The sequence below is a fragment of the Xenia sp. Carnegie-2017 genome, unplaced genomic scaffold, assembly GCF_021976095.1.
Source record: "Xenia sp. Carnegie-2017 unplaced genomic scaffold, XeniaSp_v1 HiC_scaffold_23, whole genome shotgun sequence".
Classification (NCBI taxonomy): domain Eukaryota; kingdom Metazoa; phylum Cnidaria; class Anthozoa; order Malacalcyonacea; family Xeniidae; genus Xenia; species Xenia sp. Carnegie-2017.
Genome location: NW_025813486.1, coordinates 4,918,316 through 4,941,130, shown reverse-complemented (window position 1 = coordinate 4,941,130; position 22,815 = coordinate 4,918,316). Strand labels below are relative to the sequence as shown.

General features: G+C 34.5%; 1 protein-coding gene and 1 long non-coding RNA gene across 4 annotated transcripts in view; both read left to right on the top strand.

The window, feature by feature from the left end:
- Positions 1-280: 280 nt before the first annotated feature.
- LOC124448722 (TNF receptor-associated factor 3-like) overlaps positions 281-22,815 on the top strand; it is a 64,517-nt gene continuing 41,982 nt past the window's right edge. Inside the window, exons 1-5 of one of the 2 annotated variants that reach the window (XR_006949221.1) lie at positions 281-423; positions 1,358-1,433; positions 1,794-1,892; positions 1,962-2,126; positions 2,340-2,495. Coding sequence is in view for 1 of the 2 variants with exons in the window: in XM_046999683.1 (XP_046855639.1) it covers positions 2,397-2,495 (99 nt within the window). In the remaining variant the exon portion in view is untranslated. Of the gene's footprint in view, positions 424-1,357; positions 1,434-1,793; positions 1,893-1,961; positions 2,127-2,339; positions 2,496-22,815 lie in introns of those variants that run through there. The other variant, XM_046999683.1, reaches the window with a different exon arrangement.
- LOC124448740 lies at positions 18,205-19,709 on the top strand. 2 transcript variants are annotated; one of them, XR_006949226.1, is made up of 3 exons: positions 18,205-18,417; positions 18,493-18,705; positions 19,398-19,709. It is a non-coding gene; the product is annotated as an uncharacterized LOC124448740 (long non-coding RNA). The 2 variants fall into 2 exon arrangements; XR_006949227.1 differs by having other exon boundaries at positions 19,354-19,709.

The following is a 22,815-nucleotide window of genomic DNA, read 5'->3' as shown; positions in this document are numbered from 1 at the left end:
TTATTCATGAATACGAGCATGGCTTATATAGTATAAAATACGCAATGGTTAGGGATCCGATCCGACATCTGATGTTTATTTTTCACTGTTATACTTCCGACAATCCTTCATGTACAATCTTGTAAAAATTACAATTTGTAGAGCTTATGAAGACGAATGCCAAAATCATGTCAAATGTGAGGGCTAACCGGGTTCGAATTACGGCCAGCCATGTCATTTATATAATCTGTCGAATGAGATAAATATGTTTTCTTTCTTATAATGATTTAATTTTTCATCTTTTTACAAACCAAAGCAACAACAGCGTTCTCACGCTATGGATTCAAAATTTATATGTAGTCATTGTCATCACCTCCTTGTCAATCCTTTACAGACCTCGTGTGGACACTTGTTTTGTAAATCTTGTATCGACATCTTGCTTGGGTTAGATAAGCATAAATTCTTAAGTTAACTTTTTCTCCAAATCATCTTTGAAAAGATATGAGATTTAAAGATGGTACTTGTCATATTTACACTTTCAAAGATACCATGATTGCAATATCCTATCACTTATCTCAATGTTGTATAATATATCTGAATGTTGTATCCTGTTTGGGCTCTATGGGAACATTTATTGAACATAATTCCTGAAGAAATGCTGTTAGAATATTATTGAAATAAATAGAGATTCCCATATATGTATCTCTCTGTTGTATCTTATATTTCAATGTTGTATCACATATCCCAATGTTGTATCAAATATCTCAATGTTGTATCAAATATCTCAATGTAATGTAATATTAATCCTGACACAGTTTATATGCGCATGAAAAACATGTGACTTGGATGAGATTTGAACTCGCACCTTCTGGATACTAGATATAGCTATGTTATTCTCTGATGATGGCTTTGGAATAAATATCTCAATACTGTAACACATTTCTTATTGTTGTAACACATATGTCAATGCAAGAAGATAATTTTTAACCCTTAAGAGGTTGTAGCATATCTTGTACCAAATTAAACTAAAACCAGCTAAGGAGAAAGTTTGCTACATTAAGGGTTTTTATCCTAAATTTCTTCCTGTTTTATTGTGCATAACTACATTTCAATTTCTATATAATATTTTGCAAATCATATGCTGCAAAATTCTTGATATCATTTTAGTTTAAGTAGTGCCTCAAAATTGTTATTTGGGTTTTTTGATGTGATAGTTAGAAAGTAAAAACAGTTGCCTAATCTTGCTCAAAATAACAACTGATTTTAAAGGGAGGTAAATTTGTCAGACATGCATGAATGAATTTTTCTCCCTTTTCCTCTAGGCACCAACTGTGGAACAGGTTACCCCATTGTTTGTAATTCACCATTTTTTTAACAGTTTTTATATTCCTTTGATCTGTAGTGGTCCTGATCCAAAATGTCCCGAAGATCAGGAAAAGGTGAGCAAGAATGAGGTAGGTGGAAATATTTCAAAGTTTTAACAGTTCAATCTACTAGGTGGCTGAAATTCACCATTTTTCCTGTTGCTTGTAAATACATATTTCAAATGGAATTTAATAGTTACAGTTGATTATAACATATTGAGGATTAATTTCGTGCACAAAGATGTAATTCATTACTATGAAATGTACTCTTTTCAATGTAGTTTTTCTTGCATGTTTTTTTTTAAGAAAAATAAGTAAGATTTGTACCAAATTTACATTGATGATTTATTGTTTTATTGAACTTCTTATTCAAACTTAAATTGTGGTGAAGTAACTTTATCTTGTTGCATTCTTGTGACCTAAAAAATAAATTTCTTCAAACTTAAATAGGTTTTCCCAGATGCTTTCACCAAGCGTGAAATGAAAAAGATTCAATTACATTGTCTCTCTGAACAGTGTAAATGGTTTGGTACCTACGAAGAGTTGGAAGTGAGTTGAATTGAGAAATTTATTTAAAAAAGTTTGGCATTTTTACTTATTAAGTTTCTTTTTTGTCAGGGTCATTCTCAAGTTTGTGAGCATGCGCTCATCAGCTGCGTACATAAACAGTGTAACATTCAGTTAACTCGCTCTCTCCTTGGTGAACATTTGAAGAATGAATGTGAATATTGAAAAATAAAATGTGAATATTGTGGTAAAGATGTCCCGTATGCTTCACTTAAGGTATGTAGAATATTTGTCCATTGATCACGGGAACACAGCAAGATGAGATAAATAGTTTGTGTCTTAATGTGTATCTTATTATACATCTGTATACTGATTATTGTTGTTACTTGACAAAAAGAATCAACTCCTTTTTACCGCCTTTTAAGAAATTAGATTGAACTTTATATCCACCAAACAGTCGTTACCTTGTATTATTTTTTTGCCATGTAGGATCATAAAGAAAATGTGTGTGAAAATGCACTCGTCACTTGTAAATATTGCAATCAAATGATACCCAGGAAGAATATTGAGCACCATGAAAGTACAATTTGTGATGAAGTGCCCACTGAATGTGAATTTCAAGCTATTGGATGCAGTCATGACAAAGTAAGAATATTTGAACTATTTTACAATTTCATGTCTGCAACGATGAAACGTACCTGCAAAATTCTTTGACCAAAATTTAAATTTTATTGAAAGTTCCAAAGAATATAACATTAACATTTCATGAAATTGACATTGTTTTTAACAAATCATTTATGTTTGCTCAATATATTAAAACGTTTTCTATTGAAGCCTGACCCTCTTCCGTTTTTCGAGGTTGAAATTTCTGTTTGTTTTTTTTTTCTGCGATACTTTGTGCTGCAAAGCTATATTAGCAATAACCCCCGAGATGTTTAACTAAATTTATAGTCTACTACAAACAGTTCAAAATTGTCCACTTTTCCTCATACAACTTTTATATAACCATCTGATCATAATGGCGTCCAAAAGCTTTACGTGTCAGAAAGTAGGTTAGTATCGGTTCATTAGGTTGTCCATTTGGAAGCAGTGTTTTTTCGTGTATTCTCCACCTATTTTGATGATTAAACGTTTTGAAGGAAATGGTACTTGACATCGTTATCGTGTTTAGATTGAAGTAACTGGCAGCTAAATATTTTGTTAAAAGAATATGTTTTCATTGCTATTTTTATTTTTCCTTCGCAGACATTAAAACGAAAGGAGATCCAACAACATATGAAGGACAATCTAATTGATCACGTGTTCGCCTTGTTACGATATGTTAAAGCATTTCTTACCTTGTTAAGTAACTATGTACCACGCCCAGAGTTTACCACTGCTGTTCAAGACTTGGGTGACCGAATCACAGCTGTTCGTTCTAATCTCTCAGAAAAATTTTTTATGCTAGTAGGAAAACTTACCGGCCTGGAAAGGAAGATCGAGAGTCTAGAAAGGAGAATTGAGAGTCTTGAGAATCGTGGTGAGCAAAATCGAATAGCTTCCCTTGAGAGTCAAGTTACTACAATTTCCGCAATTATACAATGGATGTGGGAGCGTTTGGATGAGAGGGGTGACTTACCGGAAGAACTCCATGATGCGCGCGCACTTTGATCTATTGGCCCAAGCTCTTCTACAATTAGTCCAGTAAACGAAGGATGTTTTGTATGGTGAAGTTAGACAAAAATAATAGACAAAATAGTTTCTCGCCTAAAATAAGGCTGACAAAGAATTTTTTCGCGTGAAATCTCTTTATTTTTGTCAGTTTAGTGTACACATTCACTTAAACTTCTTAAATTTTATCAAAACTTTTCTTATAATTTGACCTTAGGAAAATCCAAGATCGCTGCCATCGAACAAATCAAAGATGGTCCTCGTTCAATATTTGTAAGCTAAGAAACTGTAAGGAAGTACAATTTTTGTTTTGAAACTGCCTTCACAGTTCTATCTGATTATTTGAAAAGGCTCGAAGGAGTGGTAACCTTACTCATTCTTACGGGACAAAGACCAGAATTGGACTTCTGCTATTCTGTTTCATTGCGAGAAAGATCCACACAGCACCATGCTTGCACTTGATGTTAGGTGCGTTGACAATGGAACCTAGCAGAATTTGAAGTTGGCGGAAGTTTCTCCGGAAGTAAAAACCCCGTGTAAAATGCGACTTTAGTCTGGAACTTCTGTACACATGCGGATGCTAAACTTGATAATGGTGTACAACCATACATATCAAGTAGGGATTTCTCGTCATGAACACTGTACAAGAATTTTTAAGGGTTGCAAACTTCTTCAGCACAGCCACCTCAACAATGCCATGTGGTGGGGACGTAGTGTCAAAGCAACTGATGGCAAGTTGGGTAGTTATGCATGCAGTTTTTCTCGTCATTTTCACGTTATCTCGCTAAATGTGAGACAACTTTAAGACATCTGTATCTTTGGATAATTAGAGGTATGGCAGGCCATTCAGTTAGTGAGTACAAATTTTTTCAAAAACCTAAGACGAAAGTCAAAACTAAGTCAACAAAGCTATTAAGTCAAAACCCTAGCGTCTGCAGTTGATATAAAAACTGCTACTGGAAGCTTCAATATGTACTTGCGGCCAATTAGTGTCAGAGAGAACTCTCTCTTCCTGAACTATTGGAGCATGAGTTGTGTCCTTTTCCTACATCCTTATATATAAACAGCTTGCGTATGCTGTTGAAGATGCAGATTATACAATTTGCCTTGAAGCGTCTCACTTTGCATTGCATAATTAACCAACAGCTGTCGTAGCCAAAGATACTTATGTCTTCCTGTTGTTGGTTCAACATTGGGATCTCTCTAGTAGTGACCTCTAAATGAAAAGGGAAAGGACGAGACTGACTGTATGTACATCTCCCCTAAAGAAGAAACTTGATCTAATCCATTCAAAAAAGTTTTCTTTTCTTACATGCCATCAGTTGCTGTGATACTACTTCTCCACCATTTCACATTGTCAATGCGACTGTGCTGAAGAAGTTTGCAACCCTTAAAGATTCTTGCACAGTATTCATGAGTGCTTCTTCTTCATAACCAGAAATCGCTAAAGCCTAAGACAAGTCCTACTTGATATGTATGGTTGTAGCTACAACATTATCAAGTCTATCAGCACGTGTACAGAAGCTCCAGATTAAAGTCACAACTTCTATAGGGTTTATGCCCCTGGAGAAGCTTCTGTCAACCTCCGATGCCGCTAGGTTCTATTGCTACCGCACCTACCATCAAGTGCAAGCTTGGCAGAAGTTGGATCTTCCTCTCAATGCATGGGGATGGCAGAAGTCTAATTTTGGTCTTTTTCTTATAAGAATGAGCAAGGAGACCGCTACATCAGGCATTTTCAATATAATCAGATAGAAGTGTGATGGCAGTTTCATAGCAAAAGGTGTTGTACTTGCTGCAAGAATGAGTTGAACTGTACAACTGCCTGTGGGCAGCTCAAAAGAATCATGTGTCTAAATAACCTGCAAGAGGAACAAAGGAAAGAAAATGGCGATGACGACATAGTTTTCTTAGTTTACAACACTTACACATAGTGAACGCGGACCATCAATGACTTGTCCAACGGCAGCCATCTCAGTCGTCAATATTCCTACGGTCATCATTTTATAGGGTTCCCATGGATAGAATCAGGGGGGGGGTTATAAATGCTTTGACTATCGCTAATAAACATATTCTGGGTGAGAAAACTTCGATATCATTTTTGTCTAACCTCTGTCATTTGTTTACTGGACTAAATAGCGCGGTAACTAAGACCTGTATATAATCACTTTGGCAAATTTCAATTCAATCACAACGGTACGACTTTTCACTATATTCAGTCGGTAGTTTTGAAGAGTGTTCATATTTCTTAAGGATTTACTTAGCGAAAATCCTTTATGTCATCAGGTCTTTGAGATAGATAGTAACAGATGACGTATTGCGTATGGTTCCAAAATGAACATTCGTGAAATATTATTTTCGTAAAATACTCTGACTAATGAACATATTATCACTGAATTGGAGCTGGACAAATTTGTACATATCATAATTGATTTTGTTGTGTCAAAAATTGTAAATACGCAAGAATATTAAATATACTTGCGTAACTAAACCATAAGCCTTGAAGCCTAGTTCTCATTCATCGCAAAACGTCTGCGATATAAAGCTTTTACGACGTCAACGAGCGCTTACGATTAACGAGAACAGATTAAAAAGTGTGTTCCCGATTTTTTGTGTTAGTCGCCGAATATCGGAGCTGCCATCGCAAAAAACAAAACAGTTTGTTTCTTGCGATCGTCGCCGATCAATGCCGAGTATTTCTTGCTTAAAGAATCTTTTAGAACAAGAATCTGTTGAGTTGGGCGACTTTGGCGACAACTATTATTATAAAAAATTGAATCTGCACAGAAATTATCAACTGTAGATTGAAATGAGCCATTTTTTCTTTTGTATGAATCATTGAACTAAAATACATGGAACGCTACCTGAAGCAAATATTTGAAGCCAAGTCTTACACCCAGACACGCGTGCTTAGTGTTTCGAGATTCTGTCGCGGAGTGAAAATTATTTGGCTACACACGCGTGTCTCGGTGTAAAATTTGACTTCAAAAAATTATTAGGCTTTTCTATTGCAGGTAGCGCTCCATGTATTTTAGTTCAATGGGATGAATATCAAAGTGCGTTGACTAATATATCATCGCCCGATTGAGAACGTCTAGTGAACTGGCCATTACCGACAATCGGCGATAAAAATCGCCGATACTAGCGACGCTTTTCGATAAATGAGAACTAGGTCTTACCATGCAGTCAATACTTCAGTGTATTTCGTAATTTTCATTGACAAATTAGCGAATCCTCATTCGGTGGCTATTTGTTATTGTGCGATGATCGATGATGGTTGAATATCTTTGTAAATTAGTAATACAATGCTTTGTAATGATATTTTATTTTGTATTTTTGCATATTTCATTTTGTAAGATAAAATAATAAAAAAGCCTCTTAAAAACACTAGAACCGGTTGCTTTTATTAATCTTTAGAAAGCGGTGGATCCAGGAAGAATTTTTTCGGTGGGTGCTTGTCTTAGTGATTACCTAAAGTTCAGTTGTTCAATTATTTATCAATTTATTCATTTTTGTAAACGCCTACCATAGTTTTTAAATTAAAAATAACTATCATTTACTTTAAATAAAGTATAACGATATACAGTCTATGTAAAGGCTTTTTCCATGAAAAGTAGAATAAAATTTAACTTATTTTTGCAATTTGCACCCCTCTATGCACCCCTGTTGACCATTACCTACAGGGGTGAGTACCGCTGTGAAGGCCTTTCCTATAGATCCATCACTGTTATAAAGATGGAAAATGTTTTCAATTTCCTAATTATTGTAGATTGTACTGTTGCTAGTTAATAATTCATAATCGTTTATAACTCAGGGTTTATGACCAAAAAACAATCCTTGCATGCTCTATGGAATTGCTGCCCAATTGGAATTGGAACTGTAATTTTTTAAAAATCGATAAGGTGGGGAGCAATGCTATCTCTACCATATACACCGTGATTAATGTTTTGTAGCTATATTCGTTGTTATTCAGGGTCAGGATTTATGAGTGAGGCTACTCTTGTATTATCAACCGTGAACTTTCCACAAGTACGACTTGTGCTTGGGAAATCTAGAAAATTTGACATGAATTCATGAAACTTCCAGCAGAATCAATGTCATTTAAAGTGTGTAAATGTTGTAAAAGCGAATAATTTGTATTTATCGCTATCGCCATTCTTATTTGATAGATACTTGTGATATCTAGGTTAAAAGCAAACACGACACAATAAAACACAACAAATGTTGATTCCATTGTTAGCTACATAAAATTATTCACCTTTCTTACCTGCTCCCATTTCATTTGTTTCCTTAATGGTATTCATCAGTGACTCTCAAAACCGCCTCTCACCGTAGATTACCTCTAAGAGTAAATGTGCGATCAGTGGCTTTCTTGTATCGGAAGATGTGTGGTGTATACGGTTTTGACCATGTCTTGTTAAAACGATCGTACTTCATGACGTCACCCCAACATGGACGCTTGACTTTAAATTTTACCACGACATTTATTGTACTTGCAGGAATATTTACCCTCTTTCCATCACCACTTACTTCTTCTGTGACTTTTTGTCCCTTTAAATAATAGGTTACGATCATCTTTGAGATCCAGGCTCCTTCGGAGTAATATTTAATGGTTTTTCTGGGCAATTGTTCTTTGCTTTCATCACCGATAACTGCTTGTTTTTCACTTTGATGTAGTGTACTCAATAATATGTTCGCATCTCTATTCTTTACATGCTTTGCCAGTTTTTCGAAAATGTGCATGGAAGGTTTTTTAATGGCGGCTTGCACCCACTAATGGCAAGATGTTTACCGATGAAGCAATAATTTATTTAGTTTTTATAGAGCCAAAAAGAATAATAATAGTTCGGATGCGTCGCCTTCAATCGTTGGTGATGTTGCCGATGAATCACCATTGACTAAAGCTTTAGTGGCCGCACATCGCCACCTCCTACTATTCTTAATACTGCTCTTATCAAACCAAGGAATAGGGCATGGAAGGCGAAATCCTTTAGAGTGATTCTTTTCCTAGTCAACTATTTTTCTTGTGAGATCAGCGCACAAAGACCATATTGCTCCAACAGCAACTCCTTGTTCCATTCCCATTCCAATATATTGACTAAAGGAAACTGCATCTGACAAAGCTGCTTTTCCACTGCTGACTATTCCTGCTGCGATGCCAATTGACGCACCCCCAATCATCAGGCGTCCAATGCCACCTACTTCGGATTTTTTAAATTATTTCTTCACGTCAATTTGAAAGATAACTGATTTTTTACTTGTGGTTTCATCCCAAGATTGCGAGCCAGCATTTGTAAAAAGTCCCCCGAAAATTGCTCCAAATGCTACAAAACCTGGTGCTTCAAGATCACCTGTTAAAACAGGACAAGTAAACCATGCCAGCGATGATCAATTTACATGCTTCATTGATCATACCATGCTTTAGTTATGTCTATAGATTTTTTACGGATTCGGCATTCGGACGCCGATAAAATACATACGCCATCATGTAAGGTAGTGACATTCGTTACCGTTCTTATCGCGATATTGTAAGTACAGTGCAAATAACTATGTTATCAACTATCTGAAGCTGATAAAGGAATACAAGCCTAATTTGAGTTTGAGCTTGAAATACGGTTGTAAAAGGTCTTAACAGACAAATTAACTCTAGTGAAGATCGTTGGAAATGATATAATCGTGTTTCCATACTCAATGTATATTATAGGGTGGGGTGATTTGCTGTCAAGGCCCGTTTACACGATCCAAGCAACAAACAGTTTATTGGTGGTTTGTGCTGCTATATTACAGACATTCCTCAGGGCTGATTGAATGGCACTCAATTGTAGATCAGCCTTCTAGCTGCACTGTTTAATTTCCCCCAAATTTTGGTGATTACTAATTGCTCATCCCAGCTTGTTCAGACAACGTTGATTGATAATTGAGGCCAGCTTCTTGTTGACGATTGGTGAAGTTTTTTCCGTTTCGTCAAGTGTTTGCGAATACTCTTCCTGTAGCTGTTTTACTGCTAGTTGTTCTGTTTCAGAAATGCACTTGGTCGCAGTTTCTTCGTTTTTTGCCAACAAGACTTCGCAATCTGAGTCATGCCCTGATTCTGAGATCAGTGGCGGATCAAGGGTTACTCAAAATAACTTATTGCAGCACATTTTGGCATATATTTACATTTCTAAGCCATTTGAACTATCCATTGGTGACATTATATTCTTTAGAAATTCAAAACCAATAGTGTTTTTCTAAAAGTACTTTGAATTTAAAATTAAGGAGCTGTAATTTATTTTGACTAACGCTGGATCCACTACTGCAAGACTAAAGCACCTGCTTTACTCTTACGAGTAGATTCTACTGTGCGATTGTGATGTTTGCTGCATTAACCTGAGTGATTCACTCATTGCTGTCATTGCTTCCCTCATCCTACAAAGGTGGTTGCTATAGCTACATTCAAATGCCATCAATTGATGTGACTTGCAATTCTTCGCTTTCTTCAATGATATTATTTGTTCATGGTGTTCAGTGCTGCTTCATCTCCGACATCATCTTTTGTCGTATACTCTATACTTGTAGAAACCATAATTCAAAAATTTTTAAGATGTAAAGGCAGGGCTGTGGAAGCAGCGGGTGTACAAAACTATACCGTTTCCGTTACGTGTGAACACCTAATCTAAGAGTTTCATTACAGTTAGGCAAACCTTTTCCCAGCTAGAAATGAGTCGTGACCGTGGTAAATATGGTCATCCAAAATTTGTAAAGCTCAGGTAAATATAACTCAAATAAATTGAAAGCCGCCATACAGTTCGAAACGGTATATAACTCTACTGGTAGAGTTTTGTACCGATATCATGTGAACATAGTCTAAATATTGATGAGGGATGTTTAGTCTAAACGCCCCTAATGAATATATTGATGAGGTATATTTAGAACTAAATATCTCTCATCCCTATGATTCAACAGTAAACGTCCCAGAGATAACAAATGATCCCGAGGCAACCATGTTATTATTATAGATAGCATTTGTCTGAAATATAATCGCAAATATTTGTGATGGCTGTTTTGAATTGTTTTCTTGTGTGCGGAGTGAACTCTCGCTGAAAAAACTAAACATGAGATATATTGAGTAAGCTCAAAATGATATTATTTATATTGAAAAAAACATCTGATCGAAGTTCGACTTCAGGAATAATAGCAGTTTACTTGGTAAACTGTGGCGGGTATAACTCAAAATATTTTATAGGAGCAGAATTATTGGAAATTACCATGAAATTAGTGTATTGAAAAATTCTATATATTTTGTTTAAAATCCTAACCAGTGGATTTGATTTGAAATAGTTTGAAATAAAAAATTCTCCAATACTTCGTGAGTAAAGACATGTAACTTTGATAGTTATATCCATAAAATTAACAATATAAACTCTACTCTTCGAGTCTTCGTATCGTTAATTGGCTGTTGTTTAAGAGTAAACTCACCCCCAATCGTCGCATTTACTGTTGAAACGTCAATAATTTTAGGAATTTGCAACCTCCAAATAGACAAGCATGAGTTTTAAAAGAATTAGAGTCTTCTTAGGTATAAAAATCTTTATAAATTGAAAATTTAAATTGCATAGCCTGCATTACTATTAGATAGCTATATTTGTTTATGAAAAAGACAAAGGACCGGTTGCACGAAGCATGGATAGCGTTGCCCGTTGATAGCAAAGGGTTAAAAAACTTCTTGTAAAGGAAAAATATAAGATTTGAACTAAGCAATTACTGTAATCTCAAAAATTGCTTCTAAGATTCCAAGTTTAAAAAGTTTACCATCCAATGAATAACGCTTATCAAGCTTCGTGCAACTGGCCCCAGAACTCCACGAGCGCTCAAGCCTATTTGTGACGATGAATTGAAGGTTAAAATCATGTTTTCTATTTTATACCTTCTTATTTTGATAGTGCTTGCTCACGTTATATCACCAAATGCATTAATCACAGTACGAGGTTTGGAAGTAATATTTCGTTTGTTTTTAATACATGAACTGTGTTCTTCATAAAACTTTTCATGTGGTAATCAGCGGGTAGTATGAAATGCTATTGAAAGAATAATAGCAACATGATCCAAAACCGTTGAGAAACTACCAAAATGTACTCTTTGCATACCTATTTCGAAGGGAAAAAGCCATATAAGCTAGTTACAGTATCGCGTCGCGCGTGTAGGTGCACGTACCACGAGTGTAGATCCTACGCAAATACTTGATGTATCCTCTCGATTTCTCGAAATAATGCTTTATATACACGACATTTGATGGCATTTGATAAAGGTAAGCCCAAGCTTTTGAAATTTAATCGTAGAAACAACAGACACGATAACTTCCTACATTTTGCTTGAATTCTGCATGCCTATCACACGTATTCTGAATTCGCCCTTAACTATGCTCATTTCAAACGATTCTGAGCGAGTACGTGCTTAACTATTTAAAAATGTCAGTTATGGAATTATGTGGTGATATGGTGATTTGAAAGTGAAATTTCGCGAAAGTCTTGGGAGAATGATAAGCAAAGCTCAATATAAATTAATCTACAATTTGTAGCCGTTTTATGGTAAACACGTGCATTGCTATAAAAAGTGAGACTCCTACGTGCTTGGGCAGATTTTTCATACTTGTGTTGCGTATTCATCAGAGCATTTTTGGATTATTTGACATTTCACTTTATTTCGTAAAGGTACAGTCTAAATTTTGAAGCAATACTATGACTACCAGTGATAATGGTTACATAGGCAGTGTAATAATCACTAGCAAGAGATTTGGCAAAGCATGGTTTCTAAAAAAGGCAACTGTAATAGTCATTTTTAAATAACATTTGAGAAAAACGACGAGTTTTTTAAGAGCAAACATGTTTCGACATCAGAATGTCATCTTCATTGTAGAATAGTTAGTGTTAAGTATTATGATACAATATATATAGGAAGTTATAGTAGGGATAAATTATTCATTAAAATTTTATGACATAAAGATATCCTATCGTAAAGTAAATATAGTGTTGTAATAATGAACTTGAACATTGAAATAAAGATCAGTTTTGTTGACGTGAAGAGCTTCTGTGATTATGAGAAAGAAAGTTAATTGATCTATGTCGATGATTTTAAAGCAGAGGGTGAAAATGTGTGATCTATTTTCACTTGATTTTGGTATGAGAAATACTTAACTTGCGTGCGTGGAAACTCTCCTGAAAGATTTCATTGGTAGTTATATCCCTGTACCCCGCGATTTATTTTTCAAACTCCCGGTGATAATTCCATATTCTACAAGCAAGCGAAATTGACGGCTAACCTTAACCCTGACCTTTCAACTTATAGTGCAGGGCTATTGCCGACATATTGATCAAATTGGATTAATAGTTAGGGGACTATTACATCATGCAAGTTGTCAGCAAATAGACATACAATAAACTCACAAATAAACGCATGCGTAAATCAAACTTTTTGGCACGTTTTGCCGTGCTAACTTGGCAGAATGCAATTACATGGGAATTTTCATCCCGCCTAAGCGAGTAACTCGGTAAGCAATAAACGTGATCCCGGCAAGGTGGAACAACTCGCCTTGTATGTAGTCACAATGTCAAAATATATGTAATGTAATATATGTCAGTATATAATTGTTATGGTTGTTAATTATTTGTTCGATATTGTTCATGCAGCTGTAGCTGAGTTTGAAGGTGTTGCGGTTGAATATTTTCCTGAGTTTATGGTCTATGGGGAAGTGTTTGTCGATTAATGAAAGGAATTTGTGGCCAATGCTCGTGTAGACGTTTTTGCTAAATGGAGGGTTGTACCAAAGTATATTTTGTCGAAGTCAGTTTTTCCGTTTGGCAGTAGCGTCTGAGTCGAATTTTAATGTGTATCGGTATCTGTTTTCGTCGAGTGATTTTTGGTATGGTGCAGTTATTTGGTCAAATGATGCTTTGTCGGATGATAGGGATGATAGACGTTTGTTGATGGCAACGGGTATGTTCTTCGTTATGGTTGGTGGATGGTTGCTTTCGCTGTGGACGTATTGCAGAGAAGTGTTGGGTTTTGTGTAAGGTCGATATGAAAAATTGTTAAGATTGAAGGTGATGTCAAGGAAGTCAATTATTTTTTTCTTTGCTTCAATAGTCATGCGTAGTCCATTGTTGTTGAAGATGCGGCATGTTCTCTGTTTCTCGTGGTGTGGTGTTTGAAATGGCAAGTCCGTCGTCTCGATAAAGTATCAATGTCCGTTTACAAGTCCGTCGTCTCGACAAGTATCAATGTATGTTTACAACTTGTATACACTCTAAAAAAATTGTTCTTTTTATTTTAAATGTTGTGAAAGATTTTACCAATGTCATCATTGTCATAATAAAGATAATTTTTGCAATAAAAAAGTAAATCCAAAAGAAATTTCCTGGATAATGTGTAATTATTGCGGATTTGAGCAAGGATTTCAACAGCACTGTATCAAGTGTAAGAAAAAGTTGGCTGACTATTTTTGTGGCGAATGTAATGTTTACGATGATTATTCGAAAGATCCTTATCATTGTGTAAAATGTGGTATTTGTAGAATTGACTTACATAGATCATTTCGTTTTGATACTTGTGCAATGTGCTTCAAAAAGGAAAAAGGAAAAAATCAATATCATATATACAAAAAAGATAGTGTACACGATCAATGTATGATATGTTTGGAAGATACATTAATTGGATTTGGAATGTTAAAATGTGGAGACAAATTACATTTTGATTGTTTGAGACAATTATTATTAAATGGATTTTCTAGTTGTCCGATATGTAGAGTTGATTTATTAACACCAACTCTCTTCCCATCAATTAAACGAGCATCTTTAAGAGCCGTGTCTGGTACAATCTGATACTATCCTCAATAAAATACAAAAACATGAATTTTTTTATTATATGAAGTATTATATGAAGTATTTACAAATTGATATATATAAGGGAATTTTAAGACATTTTTGGTTGAGTTCTTTTAATTGATCAAGTAATTTTTTCTTTCTCTCAAATAGATAAATTAAAAAATTTGCTTCTTCCTCATTTTTACATATGATATTTCCCTTTATAAGTGAATAAAACTGCCTGTTAACACAATTTTGTTCAGTGCTTAAAAATAACATATTACAAGAGACAAGAGTATTCAGGATTTTTAGCGATTTCGTTGTTGTGTTCTTCAACCATTCATTAACATTATGAGGAAGACTTGTAAATATTAGATTAAGATGCGCAAATACTTGATCTTGATTCACAGTATTATTAGAAGTTGCAAATTCTTGATCTTGGTTCATTTGTTCAGGAGGAGGAGATGTATTTCCTTGATTTTGATTCACAACATTATTATTATTAGGAGGAGTTGTAAACCCCCGATCTTGACTAAATTCAACGTCTTCAAGTTCTCTTAAAATAGTGCGCGGTGTGGGGATATCGTAATTTAAGAAAGAAATCGTGCTTGGTGACATCATACTTGTAGTTGAGATTGGAGACATGATATTCATAAGAGTTGTATTTTTTTTAGTAGGAGAATTTTTTGATGAATATACATTATTAATTATGGATAAAGGAGATGATTTTTGAATATTATCATGATAAGTTTTCAAACGAGTTTTACCATCACTTCTTTCTGCTGTATCTTCATCCATTGGTTGTGGAGAATCTGATGATGATGATGCACGATTTTGATTTTCGATGAAGCTTGTCTCAGAATTTGTCTCGGTATTTGTCTCAGTATTTGTCCAATTTGGTATTGGTGTTTGTAGAGAAACATATTCATTATTCTCTTGAAATTGATTTTCTTCTTGATTTTCATTTGTTTTTAAATTTTTTTCTTTTCATTTATTTCTCTTTATAAAATGGACAAAACGATTTTTGTTTCTTCTATCTTTCAAATAGGGTAAAACATTTTCATATGACACGTTTGATGCCATTTTTTCTTTATAATAAAGAAATTTTTAACGAGTACGCTCTTATATACTACTCGATTTTTATATAAAAATTATATTTCCTTTCATTTCATCTATTTATAGTATGATTACCCTTGGTTGAACTTGCTACATACCCTTGGTTGAACTTGCTACATACCCTTGGTTGTACTTGGTACAATCTGATACTATTTTTTGGTTAAATTTAGAATATAACCTTGACTTTTTAATTTGATTGGCATTACTGAGTGTCTAGAAGTTACTAATTAGGATGCTTTGCATTTTTTTGACGTCAATGAATAATTACTACATGTTTTTATTACTATAAATGGTGATTATATGCATGATAACCTTCAACGCTCTTTATTTGCATGCTTAGATTTATTTTTGGTTTCTAATACAAAATTTGTAAGAAATTTATTTTTTTGCAGAAAAATTATTTATTGCCTATATATAAAAGACTCGTTGTTTGAAATTGTATGCATTGAAGAACTAACTTGTCATATATTTGTTAAGTTTTATAAAAAGGAATCACAAGGATCAACTGCAAACACATCAGACAATTCTAGTGCAAATACATCAGAAAATTTAAGTCCAAACACATTAAATTGGCTCAAAAGAAAATTTTATTATATAGATGATGATGATGATGTAAACATCGAACTTAGCGAAAATTATAAAAAATTCGCGAGTTAACAAAACAAATACTTGACGTGCAGAGTGAATTAGAAGAATTGAAAGAGAAGCAAGCGCGAAATGAAGCAAAAACTAATGAATATTCAAAAGAAATTCAAGGTTTACAAGATGAATGCAATTGTTTAAGCAGTTCTTTAACTGAATATGAAAAAATAAAAGAAAATACTCAAGTAAAGTTAATATTAGCACAAGCTAAGTTGGATGAAGAACTTCAAAGTGAGTGAAGTGAGTGTGATAACAAAAAACGATGATAGACAAAGTGAAATATAGTTCATATAAAATTTAATATAATTCATCGAAAATTTTGTTTAAATGATTAACATGCAGTTGTTTTTCATCTTCTGATATATTTACATATAAAAAAATAAATTCTAAATAATCTTTTCATTTTCTAATTATATTTTCCTTTTTCTTCTTCTTTTTTTTTCTTTAGTTCATTTAATTTCATTTCGTGTTCCAATTGTCTTTTTCTTGATTTGGTGGCTTCTTCAAATTTAATTGTTTCTTTTTCAATGAAGTCTATCATTTCATCGCAAACTTCTTTTGTTACGTGATTGTATATTTTAATTTTTTTTTATTCTGTTGTTTAACTTTTGCTTGATGTCTTCTGTATCGTAATATTCTTTCTTTTTGGCATTTTCCCATTTTCTTTGTTTGATTTCACCGTTTGTTTCTCACTGCTTTCGCGATGTATGTGTTGCAAGTGAACGAGATGAAATAGATACTTGAATTTTATAGATAATATTTTTTGCGCAAACATAACCTTGTGACCTCATAAACATACTGTTTTTGCATTTACTTGTTTTGCATATGTTAAAACTTGCGATTTTTGTTATAACACAAACTGCATTGAGTATTCAATGCATTAACGTTGTGAAATAAAAAATTTTTCCATCTAGTTTTTTTAATAACACTTATATTTTCAATTTTGTTAGTTAGTAGTATCAGATTCCATCATCACCTATAAGATAATTGAAGATAATTGTTTAATGGATATGATGACAGCAAACGGGTTTTTTTGAGATATTATTAGTGTTGTCTAAAATTTACACATTTCTGTTTTGAATTTATTAATAAAAAAAAATTGTTTCTATGTATTAAAACTTGCGGTTTTTTGTCACAATACAAAATACATTGATTGTTAGTAGTTGAAGGTTAAGGTGTGTGTTGTAACTCGAGTATCGCAATGAATTCAACGCCAAACTGTAAATTTCTCTACAATATAATAAATGATAAGGTGGCTAAATGTGAACATCGCATCGATACCCACATGCGCGTTGAATTAAAAAATCAAAATTACGACCAATCTCAAGTTCATCAATATTTTCTGATGTGTAAAGATGATATCAAACAAATCAAAGAATTGCAAAAAGAATGCAAAGTTATACAGTAAATGTTAGAATTTTACTAAATTTAATACAAATCTTATATTTAAAATTTGTTGAAGATAATAGCTTAATAAATGTGATGACAGCAATGGAAGATAATTGTTTAATAAATGTGATGACAGCAAACGGATTTTGTTTGAGATATTATTAGTGTTCTCAAGTTTATGCAATTCTGTTTTGAATTTAGGTGTGATTCTATGTATTAAAACATGCGATTTTTGTCATAACACAAATCGCTTTGATTATTAAACACATTAAAGGGGTGAAAACAATTTTTTGCATCTTTGTTTAATGCAAAATACAAATTTTTGATTTTGTTGAAGTCAGTGTCAGATTGTACCAATCACAGGTATTGAAGATAATTGCTTAATAGATGTGATGACAGCAAACGGATTTTGTTTGAGATATTATTAGTATTCTCTCGAGTTTATGCAATTCTGTTTTGAATTTAGGTGTGATTCTGTGTATTAAAACTTGTGATTTTTGTCATAGCACAAATCGCTTTGATTATTAAATACATTAAAGAGGTGAAAACAATTTTTGTATCTTACTTTAATACAAAACGCTCATTTTTGACTCTGTTAAAGTCAGTCTCAGATTGTACCAGTCAAAAATGTTTAATTGATATTTAATTGATATGATGACAGTAAATGGGCTTTGTTTGTGTTCTCGAATGTTCAAGGGCAACTAGCAAACCAAGGCACTGTGTATTGAGATGTAGATACTAACGTTCAACGTGAAACGGAAACAAAGGGTAGTTTGTTGTAACGAGAGTATTTAAGAACGCGTAAATATCACAATTTCATCAAAGTTGCTTAAGCTCTGTTGAAGTTATTTTGTTGAAAAGGAAATTGGTTGGAATGAATCTTGTTGGAAATCGTTGACCAATCGCTATTTGTTGAGGAAAAACTTGTACAGGTAAGAATTTAGTATTAGTTGCTTTTATTTACGAGCTAATTTTTTAATATCACAATTTCATTAACGTTTCTCTAGTTACGCTGAAATATGTTTATTGGCGACTCTTCCAAAATACTATTCCAAAAAATATGCGTTGTTTGAAATTAAGGAAAGAATTTAATACTATTTCCTTTTATTTACGAGCTATTTTTTTAATATCACAATTTCATTAACGCTTCTCCACTTACGCTAAAGTCTGTTTATTGGAGACTCTTCCAAATACTATTCTAAAGACTGTTTGAAATAAAGGTAAGAAATTAATACTTTTGTATCTTATATACAAAGTATGATTTTAAATATGTTAGAAAAATGATTGCAACTTATGTCATGTAAAAAATTATAGATCATCACACGATATGGGTCATTTGAAAGAGTATTTGTATCATACTGATAAAAATTTTTTGGAGGGTGGGAATTTATTATAAATTTTATTGTAAAGACGTATATCAATTACCCGCAGAATTTTTAGTATGGATGCAAAAACAATTTATGATAAAAGTTAGACAATATGAAAAGAACTTTTATGATATTAAAGAAATTGATAAAGTGTTAAATATTTTTATTTGCACACTCCAAAAAATCAGGCTACGGGTTTTTAAAAAGTACAAGAGATTTTTATGTTAATTTTTTGCTAAGAAACAGTTATGGTTTATTTCAAAAAAAATAGAGTTATGAGCATATGTAAAGAACTCTGCAAAAGTAAATTTCAGAACTGTCAAAAGTGCAATTATCTTGTAAGGCTTAAGTTAACCTTAGCAAAATTAATTCTGGATTATATTGACGCTGATTTTTTTCATTTTATTCGTGAAAGATACAAAGAAAAGATTATTTTCAAATTAATGACAAATTTTTATTAAAAATATTGCAAAAAGGAAATATGGCTTGTACTTTATTAAGCCCCAACGGATTGTTGAATAAAGTTTATATGCATTTAAAAAAAGATGGTGATGATGATATTGAAGAAGAATAAGAAGAAGAATATGACAATGATATTGAAGAATTAGATGAAGAGTATGACTATGACACTTTTTTATTAGTAATTTTTTGGAAATTGATTAATGGAAAGAAGTTATATCAAAAGTCATGTGCTGTTTTAGATCATAATGTATATATTTTTAGTCGTGTTGGACATATTGGTGGACATAGTTGTAACTTTTATTATAATCAATATAAACCCAGAGTTGATATTAACTCTAACTATGCAATGTATATAAATAAATATGCTATCAAATATCAATTGTTTCATTTTTAAATGGGTTTTTATTTTTTATTGTTCTTATTAGTATGTTTTTGCAGGTAACATAGTGAAAAAAAAATGATTATATTGATACCCTTTTTTGTGGATTTTTCCCGTTACATAAGCTCTAAAGAATTAACGGTTATTATAAAATGTATTTTTATAGTTCAATGATATAGATTTTTTACCTATTCAAGTATTTGCCATTTTATTGAAGGAATATCCTGGACACCCATTGTTATACCCGTTGCATATTGTATGCAGTTATTTATTAAAATTGAAAAAAGCACCATCAAAAATGAAAATTCTGAAATTAAGCCAACTGTAGAAGATTTAATTTATTTTAAATCTTTTTCAAATGACGAAAATTATTTCACTTTATTTCACTTTATTTATTTATTTCACTTTATTTAAATTCTTCAATATGGAAACGATATTGAAACCGCAACGTCTCGACTTGGATCCAAATTTGCCGTCAGCCGCGAAAGAGTGGAAACATTGGCTCCGAACGTTCAACAACTTCATTCAAGAATGCGGCGATAAAGCCCCAAACAAACACCGTACTCTCATCAATTATGTCTCTCATAACGTTTACGATTACATCGAAGATTGTCAGGACTTCGACTCGTCTATTGAAGCACTAAACAATCTGTATATCAAGCCTCCGAATGAAATATTTGCACGTCATCTACTTGGTACAAGGCGCCAAAAGCCTGGTGAGTCGCTTACAGAGTTCCTACAGGAAGTTAAAAAGTTAAGCAAGGATTGTAACGTCAGAAGTATGACTGCAGAACAATATCGGGAGGAATTAGTCCGTTACTCATTTATTAAAGGTCTTCTATCACCACTAATCCGCCAACGACTTCTGGAGAACAGGCAACTCGAATTGAAGACGGCGTTTGATCAGGCCAACGCGTTAGACTTAGCCCAGAAAAACTCTGAAGCCTATGCTCCAACCGAAAACTCGGCAGCTTCTATTTCTACTGAAAGTGGGGGTGAGTATCCTTTACCAAGTGATAACCATGTGTCAGCAGCAGTCAAACCCCAAAGAAAGTGTTATTTCTGTGGCGGCCCTATTCACAATAGAAAGGAGTGCCCTGCACGCAGTTGTGTCTGCAACAATTGTGGTAAAACTGGCCATTACGATAAAGTTTGCCAGTCTCAGGCTGTAAAAGGGACTAAGACTACAGCATCAATAAGATCTGCCTCACTCTGCTCCATAAGTGCCGCCTGTCCGAAGAGCCTTATGCAAGCCTCATCCACCAAAGTCAGTGTCAACAGTACTGTTCTTACTGCCCTTGTTGACTCTGGGAGTTCAGATAGCTACATCAACGACAAGGTAGCTAACCAGCTCAACCTCAAATTACTCAAGTCAGATGACAGTTTGTCTATGGCTCTCACATCACTTAAAGCCAAAGTTCTTGGCCATTGCTTTGTTGACATCAAACTAGGCCACCAGTGTTATTCATCTGTACATCTAGGGGTACTGAAGGATCTCTGTAGTGATATCATTCTTTGCCAGGACTTTCGAAGGGAACATAAAAGTGTTGTCATTGAGTTTGGTGGGGAAAAGCCCGAACTTGAAGTACCCAACGGGGTACCTGTATGTGTTCTTGCAGCAGCATCTATTGAGGAACCATCCCTCTTCGCGAACCTCCTCCCCCAATGTAAGCCTATCGCAAGCAAGTCGCGGAAATTCAGCTGGGAGGACCAGGAATTTATCAAACAAGAAATTAACCACCTACTCGTTGAAGGCATAATCGAACATAGCACCTCGCCCTGGAGGGCTCAAGTCATCGTATCAAAGGACCCACTAAAACGACACAAGAAGCGGCTTTGCATTGATTATTCTCAAACCGTCAACCTCTACACGGAGCTCGATGCATACCCGTTACCCCGTATCGACAACATGGTCAACAACCTAGCTTCATATAGAGTCTTCTTAACGCTCGACTTAAGGAGTGCCTATCACCAGGTACCGATCAAGAAAGCCGACCGAAAATTTACCGATTTTGAGGCCAATGGTAAGCTTTACCAGTTCTGTCGCACTCCCCTTTGGAGTAACCAACGGCGTCGCAGTTTTCCAAAGAGTGATGGACAAGTTCGTAGAAGAGGAGGGCCTGAAAGATACATTTCCTTACCTTGATACTATAACTGTTGCAGGCTACGATCAGTTCGGGCATGACGAAAATGTGAGGAAATTCAGAGAAGCTGTAAAGCGCCGAAACCTCACTCTGAATGAAAACAAGACAGTAGAGTCCAAGTCTTCTATCAATCTACTTGGCTACTGTATAGGGAATGGTGTCATCGCCCCAGATCAGGAAAGGCTTCGTCCACTTAAAAGCTTCCCTCCTCCCGAAAATTCCAAATCCTTGAAAAGAGTTATCGGTATGTTTGCATACTACGCAAAATGGACACCAAACTATTCTGACAAAGTACAGCCGCTACTACAAGCAACCTCATTTCCACTTGATGGCGATGCCCTGAATGCATTCACAATGCTGAAGGAGGAGCTGCAGAAAGCATCATTACACTCTATTGACGAGAGCTTCCCCTTCGTTGTAGAGACTGATGCTTCAGAAGCTGCCCTGTCTGCTACACTAAACCAAAGAGGCAGCCCGGTAGCGTTTATGTTTAAGACCCTCCAAGGGAATGAGTTCCACTATCCTGCAGTAGAGAAGGAAGCAGTGGCCATAATTGAAGCTGTTAGGAAGTGGCAACATTTTCTTGCAGGCAGACATTTTACACTCAAAACCGATCAGCAGTCAGCCGCCTTTATGTTTGACAACCGAAGACGCACCAAAGTAAAGAACAATAAAATCCAGGAATGGAGGCTAGAACTAGCCTCTTTTAGCTACACCATAAAATACCGGCCCGGTAAGGATAACGCTGCTCCCGACTCATTTACCCGGGCTTTTACAGCTTCCATACCTGCAGCTAGCCTTACTGAGCTACACGCTGCTCAATGGCACCCAGGTGTCACTCGATTGTTACATTTCATCAGATCGAAAAACCTCCCTTACTCTACAGAAGAAGTTAAGAAGGTGTGTTCTAGTTATAGGGTCTGTGCTGAGCTCAAGCCCCAATTTTACAAACCACTACAAAGAGTACTCATCAAGGCT